At 44.1% G+C, this 14,045-nt stretch overlaps 1 protein-coding gene across 1 annotated transcript in view; it reads left to right on the forward strand.

Annotated features, from left to right (window-relative positions):
- LOC139229005 (phospholipid-transporting ATPase IC-like) overlaps nucleotides 1–14,045 on the forward strand; it is a 140,485-nt gene that overhangs the window by 86,691 nt on the left and 39,749 nt on the right. Inside the window, exons 23-26 of the mRNA XM_070860668.1 lie at nucleotides 3,584–3,807; nucleotides 7,673–7,756; nucleotides 12,922–13,167; nucleotides 13,625–13,763. Coding sequence (XP_070716769.1) covers nucleotides 3,584–3,807; nucleotides 7,673–7,756; nucleotides 12,922–13,167; nucleotides 13,625–13,763 — 693 coding nt within the window. The remainder of the gene's footprint in view (nucleotides 1–3,583; nucleotides 3,808–7,672; nucleotides 7,757–12,921; nucleotides 13,168–13,624; nucleotides 13,764–14,045) is intronic.

A 14,045-nucleotide genomic window follows, 5' to 3' on the forward strand; every position in this document is an offset into this window, starting at 1 on the left:
ATGTAGGCACACCGCAAAACCTGGGTGCATATTGGCCCCCAAAAACTGACAGAGTCAGATAGCCTAACTGCCCATTATTCATTAGTTTGTTAAGTGATTACACGGTTTTTGCCATCTCTAGTCTATGCCAATATCTAATTTGATGTATTAACCACTCTTCATATGAAGAACTTCCTGCTATCAGTCCTAAATTTGCCCTTTCTGAGTTTGAACCTGGGTCCCTTTGTCCTACTCTCCCAATGTTATATTACGTCATATGCCAGATTTGCCTTTTCCATTATGGTTAAATACTGGTTTGTTTTTCTTTACAAAAGACCTGTGGCCTGAAGGCACAACTGAGACATAAAGATTGGTCTCAACCGACAGTATTGCGTAAGGTGCAGGCATGCTTGGTGCGTGGCACGGGTTACAGGAACTGTGCTGCCATCTAGTGGCTTCCACAATAACTACGTTATCATCTTCAGCATAGCAACACATTGAAACACTCAACTCCTAAGAGCAGACCCATAAGATAATACAGTAACGTCCATTTTACAAAACTAGCCCGGTGAAGGGAATCAAGGTTTTAAAAAAAACAATCCATTCCATAGGCTGCGATGTAAGCTTTCTGTTTAGGGGATTTGGAAGATTCCATTGAAGACAATCAGTGAAACTGAACAGCAAAATGTATGGACATGTACTTTAAGAACTCGCGGCACTGAAAGAGAGATCAGACCTGAATTATGCCATTTAACATTATTAGACACATGCACAGTGCTAGAAACATGCTGTGAACCTATGCCACAACAGATTAATGTTAGTTGGCAGATGTCACACATCTCTCATTTATTAATAATAAGACAAATCAGACACTTAAAAGACAGATTTTGTGGAGTTTTCTTTTATTTTGAAGGCCAGCTAGGAAGAAGGGCATGGAGCTTATGGCAGTTCTATGGAGGATTTGTTCACCCCAGTGATAACTAGGGTTCAGTGAGTCTCATTGTATTCTCAAAGATTAGAAACAACTTGAAGTGATGTGGGTTTTACACTGCTTACCTGTTTCCAAAGAAAGAAAGAAAGACTTGGATTTATATAGCGCCTTACATGACCACCGGACGTCTCAAAGCACTTTACAGCCAATAAAGTACTTTTGGATTGTGGTCACTGTTGTAATGTGGGAAAAACGGCAGACAATTTGTGCACAGCAAGCTCCCACTGACAGCAATCTTCCTCCCCGCCATGCTCCACCTCACAATCAACAAGCTCCCCGCTGGAGTGGAATTAAATTACAGAACCAGTGGGAAGCTGTTTAACCTACGCCGCCTCCAGGCCAGGTCCAAGATCACCCCAACCTCTGTCATTGAGCTGCAGTATGCAGACAATGCCTGCGTCTGTGCACATTCAGAGGCTGAATTCCAGGATATAGTCAATGTATTCACTGAGGCATATGAAAGCATGGGCCTTACGCTTAACATCCGTAAGATAAAGGTCCTCCACCAGGTCCTGTCACCGCCGCACAGCACTGCCCCCCAATCATCAAGATCCACAGCGCGGCCCTGGACAACATGGACCATTTCCCATATCTGGGAGCCTCTTATCAACAAAGGCAGACATTGACGGGGAGATTCAGCATCGCTTTCAGTGCGCCAGTGCAGCCTTCGGACATCTGAGGAAAAGAGTGTTTGAAGTCCAGGCCCTCAAATCTACCACCAAACTCATGGTCTACAGGGCTGTAGTAATACCCGCCCTCCTGTATGGGTCTGAGGCATGGACGATGTACGGAAGGCACCTAAAGTCGCTGGAGATATATCACCAACGATGTCTCCGCAAGATCCTGCAAATCTCCTGGGAGGACAGGCGCACCAACATCAGTGTCCTCGCCCAGGCTAACATCCCCAGTATTGAAGTACTGACCACACTCGATCAGCTTCGTTGGGCAGGTCACATAGTATGCGTGCCAGATACGAGACTCCCTAATCGAATGCTTTATGTGGAGTTCCTTCATAAACGAGCCAAAGGAGGACAGCGGAAACGTTATAAGAACGCCCTCAAAGCTTCCCTGGTAAAGTGCGACATCACCACTGACACCTGGGAGACCCTGGCCGCAGACCGCCCATGGAAAAAGTCCATCCGGGAGGGCGTTGAGCTCTTTGAGTCTCGATGCAAGGAGCATGAAGGGGCCAGGCGCAGGCAGCGGAAGGAACGCACGGCAAACCAGCCCTACCGATCCCTTCCCCCGACGAATGTAACAGGGTCTGTGGCTCTCGTATCGGACTGTTCAGCCATCAAAAAACTCACTTTGGGAGTGGAAGCAAGTCCTCCTCGATTCCAAGGGACTGCCTATGATGACGAATGACCAGATAATCTGTTTCTGTGATGTTGATTGAGGGATAAATGTTGCCCAGGACACCAGCGATAACTCCCCTGCTCTTCTTCGAAATAGTGTCATGGGATCTTTTACGTCCACCTGAGAGAGCAGATGGGGCCTCGTATTAACGTCTCATCTGAAAGGAGCAGTTTTGGCCCACTTTCCAAACAGTTTCTGGCCCAGATGGTGAAAATTCCTTATCAAACTGCAAACCATTCTCGGCCAGTAACTTTCCCACCCCACCTCCGTTTTCACCCCCAAAACAGAAAAGCCTAAAATCCAGCCCTTGGTGTTTTAACACTTTACATTCTGCGGTTCATTGCTGAATCAGCCATTCTGGCTACAGCAGGGGGATATTTTAATCCAACCCACCCGGCAGGAAACAAGGGGTCGGATCTGCCACCCATTTCACACTCCACCCTATTTTCTTCTCCTTTGACCTCAGTGGAAAATAAAATGGGGCGGGGTCTCAAATTGGTGGGCAATCCGATCCCATCACTTTTCTGCTGGGTGCGTTAATCTAAAATTACCCCGTCTCTGCTCTCCCCCTCCCCCGCCATAACCCTGATCGTTCTTCCCCCGTCCCTGTATGCCCCCAAATAGTCCAGATCCTTTGTTTTATTATTAAATATTGGGAGCATTAATTTAGGACGATAATTTAGCAATTCGATTTGCTTTGCGCTGGCTTTGGAACTAGACATCTATAACAGAAGGTGCAGAATAGATAGGTTATTAGATGTACAATGCTCCCTATAAGATCTAGTCCCACAGCAGCTCTGCCTTTACGGTGTTGGGTTGATGTTCGATTGTGTGGACGGGTGGTGGGGGCAGGATAATGCCAGAATGTATAATAAGGCTGTTCTCAGCCAGAGAGCAGCCTACATCAGTTACACCTAATACAGTTACATCATTTAATAAATTGATTCAGCTCAGAAATTTAATAAGGCAACAGAAAAGATTTTTAAAAACTTACTGATGTGGGCCTATGAAATTTCAAAATATTAATTCTCGGGATGTGGGCATCACTGACAAAGCCATCATTTGTTGCCTATCCCTAATTTCCCTTGCGAAGGGGCAGGTGGGCCGCCTTCTTCAGTGGCATTGGGTTTAGTATACCTCCAATCTATTCTGGGTCATAGAAATACATCTCACTCAATAATCTGTGAATGGTCTGAAACAAACTGTGTAGCCCTGTCTATAGCGAGTGACTTTACAAACGATTGTGTGTTTCCCCAGTGGCCCACATTGGAGTTGGAATCAGCGGGCAGGAAGGCATGCAGGCCGTTTTGTCAAGCGACTACTCGCTTGGACAATTCCGCTACCTTGAACGGCTGCTTCTGGTTCACGGCCGATGGGCCTACATAAGGATCTGCAAATTCCTCAGATACTTCCTGTACAAGACCTTTGCATTTTCCTTTGTCCAAATCTGGTTTTCATTCTTTAATGGATTTTCGGGTCTGGTAAGTACGAATGTCTCAACAATGCTGCTTTGTTTATCTAAAGTTCAGATTTAACGGGAAGCGCGGGTTTCAAGGAGCTTAAACCGCTAGAGGCCCAGTTTGTGAGTTAGAAAACATCTGACTTCAAAGAGCTAAAACCCACAAAATTTGTCCGATGTAAAAAAAATGATTTGACAATGTGTAAAAAAAAAACTCGGGGAGAAGATTTCCCCTTGTAATTCTCCTTTTTTAACTTTAATATTTTGTTTTCTCTTCATCTTAAAGTGGATAGAAATTTCTCTCCTGCTTTTGTTTCATAGGTTAGGGACCCAATAAAAATGTAATTCCCAAATGTTTGTCATCATTCCGATATCCCAGTGGAGACATGTTGCTAGGCCAGCTGAGCCCTACCATTAAGTTCTTTCGGGTCTGCTCTCTTCTTCAGAGGGAGTTAGAATGGATGCATTTGTTAAATTGTTTGCAAACATTTCCTACTAATGTTCCCGCACACTAGCGGCACTGTTTAGAAACCATAAATTAACAGAAATTGTCCATTTGAGGGACTGCAAGAAGCAGTGGGATAAATGTGCATTTGGATAGGCAAGGATTAAGTAGGGACAGTCAGCACAGATTTGTTCAGGGAAGATCGTGTTTGACGAACCTGATTGAATTTTTTGAGGAGGTAACCAAGAGGGTCGATGAGGGTAGTGCGTATGCTGTAGTGTATATGGACTTTAGAAAGGCTTTTGATAAGGTCCCGCATGGTAGACTAGTCATGAAGGTTAAAGCCCATGGGATCCAGGGCAAAGTGGCAAGTTGGATCCAAAATTGGCTTGGAGGTAGGAAGCAAACGGTAATGATTGATGGATGTTTTTGTGACTGGAAGGATGTTTCCAGTGGGGTTCCGCAGGGCTCAGTACTGGGTCCCTTGCTTTTTGTGGTATATATCAACGATTTAGATTTGAATATAGGGAATATGATTAAATAAGTTTGCAGATGAAACTAAAATTGGCTGTGTGGTTGATAATGAAGAGGAAAGTCATGGGCTGCAGGAGGATATCAATCTACTGGTCAGGTGGGCAGAGCAATGGCAAATGGAATTTACTTCAGAGAAGTGTGAGTTGACGCACTTTGGGAGGGCTAATAAGGAAAGGGTATACACATTAAATGGTAGGCCACTTAATAGTGAACAAAGGGTCCTTGGAGTGCTTGTTCACAGATCCCTAAAGTAGCAGGTCAGGTGGATAAGGTGGTTAAGAAGGCATACGAAATGCTTGCCTTTATCGACCGAGGTATAGAATATAAGAGCATGGAGGTTATGCTTAAATTGTATAATACTTTGGTTAGGCCACAGCTGGAGTACTGCGTGCAGTTATGGTCGCCGTATTATAGGAAAGATGTGATTGCACTAGAGAGGTGCAGAGGAGATTTACTAGGATGCTGCCTGGAATGGATAATCTTAGTTATGAGGACAGATTGGATAGGCTGGGTTTGTTCTCATTAGAACAGAGGAGGTTGAGAGGAGACCTCATCAAGGTGTACAAAATATTGAGGGGCCTGGACATAGTGGATAGTAAGGATCTATTTTCATTGGTGGAGGGGGCTATTATGAGGGGGCATAGTTTTAAGGTGGTTGGTGGAAGGTTTAGATGGGATTTAAGGGGGGCTTCTTGACGCAGAGGGTGTGGGGATCTGGATCTCGCTGCCTGGAAGAGTGGTGGATGCAGAAATCCTCACCACTTTTAAGAGATGGTTGCATGGGCACTTAAAGTGCCGTAACCTGCAGGGTTACGGACCTAGAGCTGGTAATTGGGATTAGATTGGATGACCTTTTGTTGAACGGCGCAGATATAATGGTAAGTACTGCAGGGAATAGAATCCGTCAAGGGTGATCTCCTGGACTAGTTTTGATCACCTGAATTTTCCCAGATTTTTTTTTCTCCCTAAATTGGCTTGGGTTTTTTATCTGGTTTTTGCCTCTCCCAGGAGGTCACATGGCTCCGGTTGGGGTGGAGTGTAGATGTTTTTAGTATAAGGGGTGTTGTAGTTGTATGGGGCAGGCTGGTTGTGCTGGGTGCTCTTTGCCTTTCCGTCATTGTTCATAGGTTTATATGTAACCCTTAGGGCTGCTGACCAAGGGCCGTGCGGCTCTGTGTCGGTCGGCGCGGACACGATGGTCCGAAATGGCCTCCTTCTACACTTAAATTTCTATGTTTCTAAATGGCGAAAACATACTTCAGGCCTGTCAGCATCTAAAAGAGACAATACAAGTTCACCCCAAGAACTGATCTAGGCTACTCCACTTTCACAGCTAGGACCTGACTTCGTACCCAGCTCCAACCGATGAGATTAAGCTCTCTTTCTAGCAACGTCATACGTGAAATGCATTTGAGTCATCTCAACTCAAGTCACAGTAGATGTGGGTCCAGAGACCAAACTGCCCATAATTTGGCACAAATTGGAAATCTCATTCAGAGTGAGTCCATAATTACTGCGTGCAGTACTGGTCACCACATTACAGGAAAGATGTGATTGCACTAGACAGGGTACAGAGGAGATTTACGAGGATGGTGTCTGGACTGGAGAATTTTAGCTATGAGGAAAGATTGGATAGACAGGGGTTGTTTTCTTTGGAACAGACGAGGATGAGTGGAGACCTTATTGAGGCGTATAAAATTATGAGGTGCCTACATAGAGTGGATAGGAAGGACCTATTTCTCTTAGCAGAGGGGTCAACAACCAGGGAACATAGATTAAAGTAATTGGTTGGAGGTTTAGTGGGGTTTTGAGGGGAATTTTTTTCACCTAGAGGGTGATGGGGGTCTGGAACTCACTGCCTGAAAGGATGGTAGAGGCAGAAACCCTCACCACATTTAAAAAGTACTTGGATGTGAACTTGAAGTGTTGTAACCTACAGAGTACAGACCTAGAGCTGGTAAATGGGATTAGGCTGGATAGCTCATTGTCGGCCAGTACGGACACGATGGGCTGAAATAGCCTCCTTCCATGCTGTAAATTTCTATGATTCTATGATAATATGTTTAAATATTTAAGTCACTGCTCTTTCACAATTTTCAGTCTGTAAATGTGTCTCTTTTATTAACTACGGTGCCTGTAGAAACAGAATTATAATGGAGCCCTATATATATAATTGAGGAAGGTTGCTTGGGCAATATCTGTAGCTATTTGAGAGGGAGATGGCCCCCTCACCTTCTCCACGGCCAGCAACCCCCCTCTCCAGTTTCCAGCGTCTTCACATTGCAAATGTGCTCCCAATCACGAATGGCCCGCTTGTGCAGGCTCTGGCCTCTGATCCCACGAACTTTGGTGGGCTCGCAGACATGTAGACAGCCTGGATCTTGAACGAGGAGGATTGAACTTCCTTCTCCCACTCCAAAGCTCTGGTGACTGACCTTTAAAAGAACAGTACTCTATCTTAATACCTCGGCCATCACATCTCCAGAGTGTTCAGCCTCTTCCCTTACAAAGGTGGAAGGTGCCATGAACAAGGAAATCAGCCTCTTTGAGACTTCCTAATCACACCATACTTACTGAACACTGTCTGAAGGAAGTCACACTGTCTCTACCATTGATGACCTGTTGACCAGGTCCTCAATTTTGTCAGCTAATTCTAGAATCTGCCATCAGCAAATTCATGTTGTTTTGCAGTGTAAGTTGAAAAATAGTAAAAGGTGCCAATTCTCTGGCAGAAATAAAAATACACTTAAATACAACATATGTCCTCTCCACCCATCCGTGTGCTATCAAATCCACTGCTTATCAATCATTCTAAACTTACATCTATGACTTATTTTTATTTGTTATCTGTCTGATTGTTCTTTAACCAGCACACAGTAACTTTCACTAACTATTGTTTTATCCAAAGTCTGTTTTTGAGAAGTGGTGCATCACCTTCTACAAAGTGATATACAGCTGGCTGCCTGTCCTGGCATTGGGGGTACTGGATCAGGTAAGGTGTCCTCAAACTTCAGTGCACATTCTCATTGTCCACCAAATTCTACCAGCAAAAATCTACAAGGTGTTCTTGAGCATGCCCAGATAGAACCTCTGTTCATAGATTATGATCCATCATAGAATTACATGGGATTGACAGCACACAAACAGGCCATTCGATTCAACTAGTCAATGCTGGTGTTTATATTCCACACGAGCCTCCTCCCACTCTAATTACTTCTTCCCATCCTGCATCCCCCATATCCCTTCATTCCCATCTCCCTCATGTATGCAATGTCGGAAAATGTGAGGTCATCCGCCTTGGGGGAAAAAAAACAGTAAAAGGGAATATTATTTGAATGGGGAGAAATTACAACATGCTGCGGTGCAGAGGGACCTGGGGGTCCTTGTGCATGAAACTCTTTTTTTGAGTTTATCTGTGAAACAAAAAACATTAAACCGTGCCACCCGCCCTGGATGACACAGCAGACATTTACAAGGCCCTTTTTTTTTCCTTTTTTGTGTTTTTTTTTTGTGTTTTTCTTTTTTTTTGGTTTTTTTCTTTGGGCGCTAAAATCACATTTTTCCAAGTGCCCCCTCTAAAAGGGGAGTGGGACACTAAAAGCACCGGCAATTAAAACAAATTAAACTTTAAAACGTAAAATCAAATTAAAATTTGGTTGCCGGGCGTGATGATGCACTCCAGTCCCTCCGGTGCCCACCTCTCGCGGAAGGCCGCGAGCGTACCGGTGGACACCGCGTGCTCCATCTCCAAGGACACCCTGGACCGTCCTTGTGCATGAAACTCTTTTGAGTAAACATTAAACCGTGCCACCCGCCTGGGTGACACAGCAGACATTTTCAAGGCCCCTTTTTTTTCCTTTTTTTTTTGGTTTTTTTTGGGGGCGCTAAAATCTAATTTTTTCCAGTGCCCCCTATAAAAGGGGAGGGGGACACTAAAAGCACCGGCAATTAAAACAAATTAAACTTTAAAACGTAAAATCAAATTAAAATGTGGTTGCCGGGCGTGATGATGCACTCCAGTCCCTCCGGTGCCCACCTCTCGCGGAAGGCCGCGAGCGTACCGGTGGACACCGCGTGCTCCATCTCCAAGGACACCCTGGACCGTCCTTGTGCATGAAACTCTTTTGAGTTTACCTGAAAATAAACATAAACATTAAACCGTGCCACCCGCCTGGGTGACACAGCAGACATTTTAAAGGCCCCTTTTTTTTCCTTTTTTTTTGGGGCGCTAAAATCAAATTTTTTCCAGTGCCCCCTATAAAAGGGGAGGGGGACACTAAAAGCACCGGCAATTAAAACAAATTAAACTTTAAAACGTAAAATCAAATTAAAATTTGGTTGCCGGGCGTGATGATGCACTCCAGTCCCTCCGGTGCCCACCTCTCGCGGAAGGCCGCGAGCGTACCGGTGGACACCGCGTGCTCCATCTCCAAGGACACCCTGGACCGTCCTTGTGCATGAATCCCAAAAAGTTAGTTTGCATGTGCAGCAGGTAATCAGGAAGGCGAATGGAATGTTGGCCTTCATTGCGAGAGGGATGGAGTACAAAAGCAGGGAGGTCCTGCTGCAACTGTACAGGGTATTGGTGAGGCCGCACCTGGAGTACTGCGTGCAGTTTTGGTCACCTTACTTAAGGAAGGATATACTAGCTTTGGAAGGGGTACAGAGACGATTCACTAAGCTGATTCCAGAGATGAGGGGGTTACCTTATGATGATAGATTGAGTAGACTGGGTCTTTACTCATTGGAGTTCAGAAGGATGAGGGGTGATCTTACAGAAACATTTAAAATAATGAAGGGGATAGACAGGATAGAGGCAGAGAGGTTGTTTTCACTGGTCGGGGAGACTAGAACAAAGGGGCACAGCCTCAAAATACGGGGAAGCCAATTTAAAACTGAGTTGAGAAGGAATTTCTTCTCCCAGAGGGTTGTGAATCTGTGGAATTCTCTGCCCAAGGAAGCAGTTGAGGCTGGCTCATTGAATATATTCAAATCACAGATAGATAGATTTTTAACTAATAAGGGAATTAAGGGTTATGGGGAGCGGGCGGGTAAGTGGAGCTGAGTCCACGGCCAGATCAGCTGTGATCTTGTTGGGTGGCGGAGCAAGCTCGAGGGGCTAGATGGCCTACTCCTATTCCTAATTCTTATGTTCTTACGTTCTTATTAATGTTGGGGAAGTCCAGAACCAGGGGTCACAATCTAAGGATAAGGGGTAAGCCATTTAGGACCGAGATGAGGAGAAACTTCTTCACCCAGAGAGTGGTGAACCTGTGGAATTCTCTACCACAGAAGGTTGTTGAAGCCAATTCACTAAATATATTCAAAAAGGAGTTGGATGTAGTCCTTACTACTAGGGGGATCAAGGGGTATGGCGCGAAAGCAGCAATGGGGTACTGAAGTTGCATGTTCAGCCATGAACTCATTGAATGGCGGTGCAGGCTAGAAGGGCCGAATGGCCTACTGCTGCACCTATTTTCTATGTTTCTATCACGCCTCCCCTCAAACACATCAATGCTATCTGCTTCAACCACTCCAGGTGAGAGCGAGTTCCACATTCTCACCACTGTCTCTGTAAAGAAATTCCTCCTAAGTTCTTTATTTGATTTGTTAGTGGCTATATCATATTTATGCGCCCCCCCCTCCCCACCCCCCGCCTTGTAATATAATCAAATTATTACTTGGTTGTCCCAGCCTTTAAAAAGATTAACAATGAAAAAAATCCAAGTAGTTGTCCACCCACATTCTTTACTTCTGTTCCCAATCATGAGAGTGAGCGTAACTCATCGATGACATTATCTCTGGTGGCTCATGAATCAGTCACACCTCGAACCAAGACCTGTTAAGATGGCCGTCCAGTCGGACTCTGCGAATGGGATTTTCCGTTTTTTGTGGAATCCCAGAGCATTTGGTTAACGGTAGAAGTTCCACCTGCCGCAGTGGTGGAGGATTTTCCAGTGTCAGGCTGACGTTGAATCAATCTGTAGCTGGGAATGATCGGAGAATGGCCGTGCCAGGTCTAGTGGCCGGGTGCGGACAAAAACAGTTCAAAAACAGAGAAAGGTGCAAATGCACAGCAGGTCCATCAGCCTCTATAAGAGAAACATATGCTAATGTTCTGGGTGGGACCCTTCAGCTGTGATCTTAAAAGATCGCCATTGTTGGAGGATCCCTGCTAAATACAAGCCTGCTTTTATCTGTCTGATGTTGATCAACCTGCCGTGCATTTCTCTGTTTTACTTCAGATTTCTGGCATTCATGATTGCCTTTTATCCCCTCATAAAAAGTATTTTATTTCACCAACATTGTTATTTAAATAGTTGTTTTTGTAGATTTCAGTGAATCCCAGCTGCCAGCGCAGTGTTGCCATATTGAGCTGCTGATTGGAAATCTCTGGGTGTGACCCAATTGACAGGATTCGGGCCTAGATTTTCTGTTGAAGGCACACCGGCTCCAAGCATGAGGCGGAAAGCTCTTTGGGAACAGCCCTGCTGGCGCCCCGCTCTCCCCACCAATTCTGGCATTTTCTGCCAGAAGTAACATCAGGCATATAAAATACTTGCCCAGAGGTGGGGGAATGTATTATAGTTACACACAAATGACAGAAATATGCCATATGCCGTGTTTTGGCTGCCTGTGCATTCCTGGCTTCCAGCGTTGCTACAGGCAACAAAAGGAGATTTGAAAATGAATGGCAAAAGAACCAGAGGCGACATGAGGAAAACCTTTTTTACGCATCAAGTGGTTAAGATTTGGGACGCACTGCCTGAGAGGGTGGTGGAAACAGATTCAATAGTAGCATTCAAAAGGGAATTGGATAAATACTTGAAGGAGACAGAATTGAAGGGATAGCAGGGAAAGAGCGGGGAAGTGGGTCTAACTGGATTGCTCTTCAAAAGAGCCAGTGCAGACTCAATGGCCTCCTTCTGTGTTGTACTATTCTATGAGTCAGAAAGCCTATGCAGTTGCTCCTAAGGTGATCGATAGCACAGGACATGAAGCTTTTTTTTATCAAAATGCTTGAAAACAATTGAAGTTTTTTAGCCAGCAACGGAGCAGCTTCCGCAGTCAATTCCCCCAATCCGCTCCAGGCGGATTCTCCAACAGCAGCCAGGGAGCTGTCTAAAAAATGCCAATGACCCAGAGCCTAGAAATTCAGACAGTGACGTGTCCTTGTGGCTCCCTCTCTGCCAAATACCAGCTTAAGTTTATGACAAAGGAATTGAATACAAACTGGGGTCAAGAACTTTGAAAACATAATTTATCATTAAATTAATGTCAATTGAGTGGCAAAACATTGGACATAAAAAGCGAGTAGAAAACTAGGAATGAATAATCCCAAGCGTACAACTGGTACATGAATCCCTTTATGTGACAGAAAGATCGGATTCGCATTTATTGTTTTCCTGCCAAAAGATGGCGGTGTTGCACTGTGTAATTTTGCTGTGAACAGTTCAGTGCAAATGTTTTGCAAGCGTGCTCATGGCTTACTACTGACTGTCTGAAACGAGAATAAAGATTCACCAGTTTGAGTTCATCCTTGCAGGATGGGTATGCAGAAAGCTTTGACAGTAGAACATTCATGAGGTGGAATCGCATGGGGGTCATTTCCTCTGTCGGGAAGCTGACTTGATCGGGTTGGCTGACTATTTTATAATCCTGACCGATTTTACTTGACACTGACTTTCCCACCTGGGGGATTAGATTCAAATTAGCTCCATAGTTTCAACTGTCACTGAAACTCCCCAGGCTAAATTTCAGCAGCTCTTGGCTGCCTTACTGGATGGAGCACAGTGTGGATGACAGCAGGAGAATAAGTACATTCCCCTTTAAGTGCTATTGTTTGCCTACATAACCTTAGTCATTACACTTTAAAAGTGATTCATTGTGAAAAATTATTTTTCACGTAATAAGGTTTGACATCGGTGCGAGTGTCATTAGTGACTTTATTCTGTTGACATCGCGCTATTTCCATCCATAATGGTGGAACTCCCAGGCCACTATTTTCAACATGGTAACTCCAGGCGACTAAGAACCATTGGTACCTCCCTTTATAATATTCAGGGTTGTATCATGTTTTGGGTTATTACACTTCTCGTTGCTCTAAACTGGTGCTTTCCTCTGGTTCTAACCGTGTTTGTATTTTTGGAATTACAGGACAGAAGTGACAGTCTGAGTACCAAGAATCCCAAACTCTACAAAATTGGACAGCGGAATGAGCTATTTAATTACAGGATCTTTTTAATTACTCTATTTCATGGCCTTCTCAGTTCAATGCTTTTATTTTTTATACCATATGGAGCATTTATGGAGCTTGTGGGGAAAGATGGCACGACATTCTCAGATTACCAGTCCTTATCAGTGACTATCGGCACTGCTGTAGTGCTGACTGTTAATATTGAGGTGAGTCGACAATTACTTTACCTGTATTCATAACCATCAACACATAGAAATCCTATTAACAAATATAAATGTTTGTAAAGCTCAGGCTAGCTGACAGAGTGGTTAGTTTAAGCAGAGCATGTTGCTGTATTTAAGTGTGGTCAGTTAACCCTTCTGTACAGGTTCCATTTCTTGGGGTTCTGAGTGATTAGAAGACTCCTTTTTATTGCCATTTTGTTGCATGCTGGAAGTGAAGAGCATTTCCTGGAGCCAACTGCTGCTAAGTTGATTAGAATGTAGATGCCAAGTAATGCTGTAGTATTTCCAGAGCACCGTATTTGTTCAATGCTTAATTTGCCTAAATGAAGGTACCTTCATATGCAAGTGTTAAGAAATAGAGGCAATTCCTCTTTCATTAATCATTAAATATTTGTATCTGTCTGGAAGTATTCTAGATAATAATTTATTCTCTGAACAGGTTATGTTGGAGGTTTCATACTGGACAGTTCCCACTGCATTGTCTATCATCATCAGTGTTGGGGCATACTTTTGCAACACTTTACTAACCCAAAGTACTGCCTTGACTCAACTGAATCCAAATATGTTCCAATTCCACGGTAAGAAAGCAATTCGACCGTTTTGATCCGTACACTTACCAGAGGGCAAGTGAATTATTTTAGTGGTTTGCTCAATATCAATTTGCAACAGAATTTAAGATTAGCAGATATAATATAAATCTGTACATTTACTTCAGGCTTTTTCACCCAATTCTGTGATGTTGAAGTAAATATTTTATTCACTCTGAGAAGTCTTCTATTATCTGCAGAGCTCTGTTTCTGTTTATGTGAATGTGTCCTTATTTCTGCGAGTGCATGTGCACCAATACCTGTTTCATAAGA

This window comes from Pristiophorus japonicus, chromosome 18, assembly GCF_044704955.1.
Source record: "Pristiophorus japonicus isolate sPriJap1 chromosome 18, sPriJap1.hap1, whole genome shotgun sequence".
Taxonomy (NCBI): domain Eukaryota; kingdom Metazoa; phylum Chordata; class Chondrichthyes; family Pristiophoridae; genus Pristiophorus; species Pristiophorus japonicus.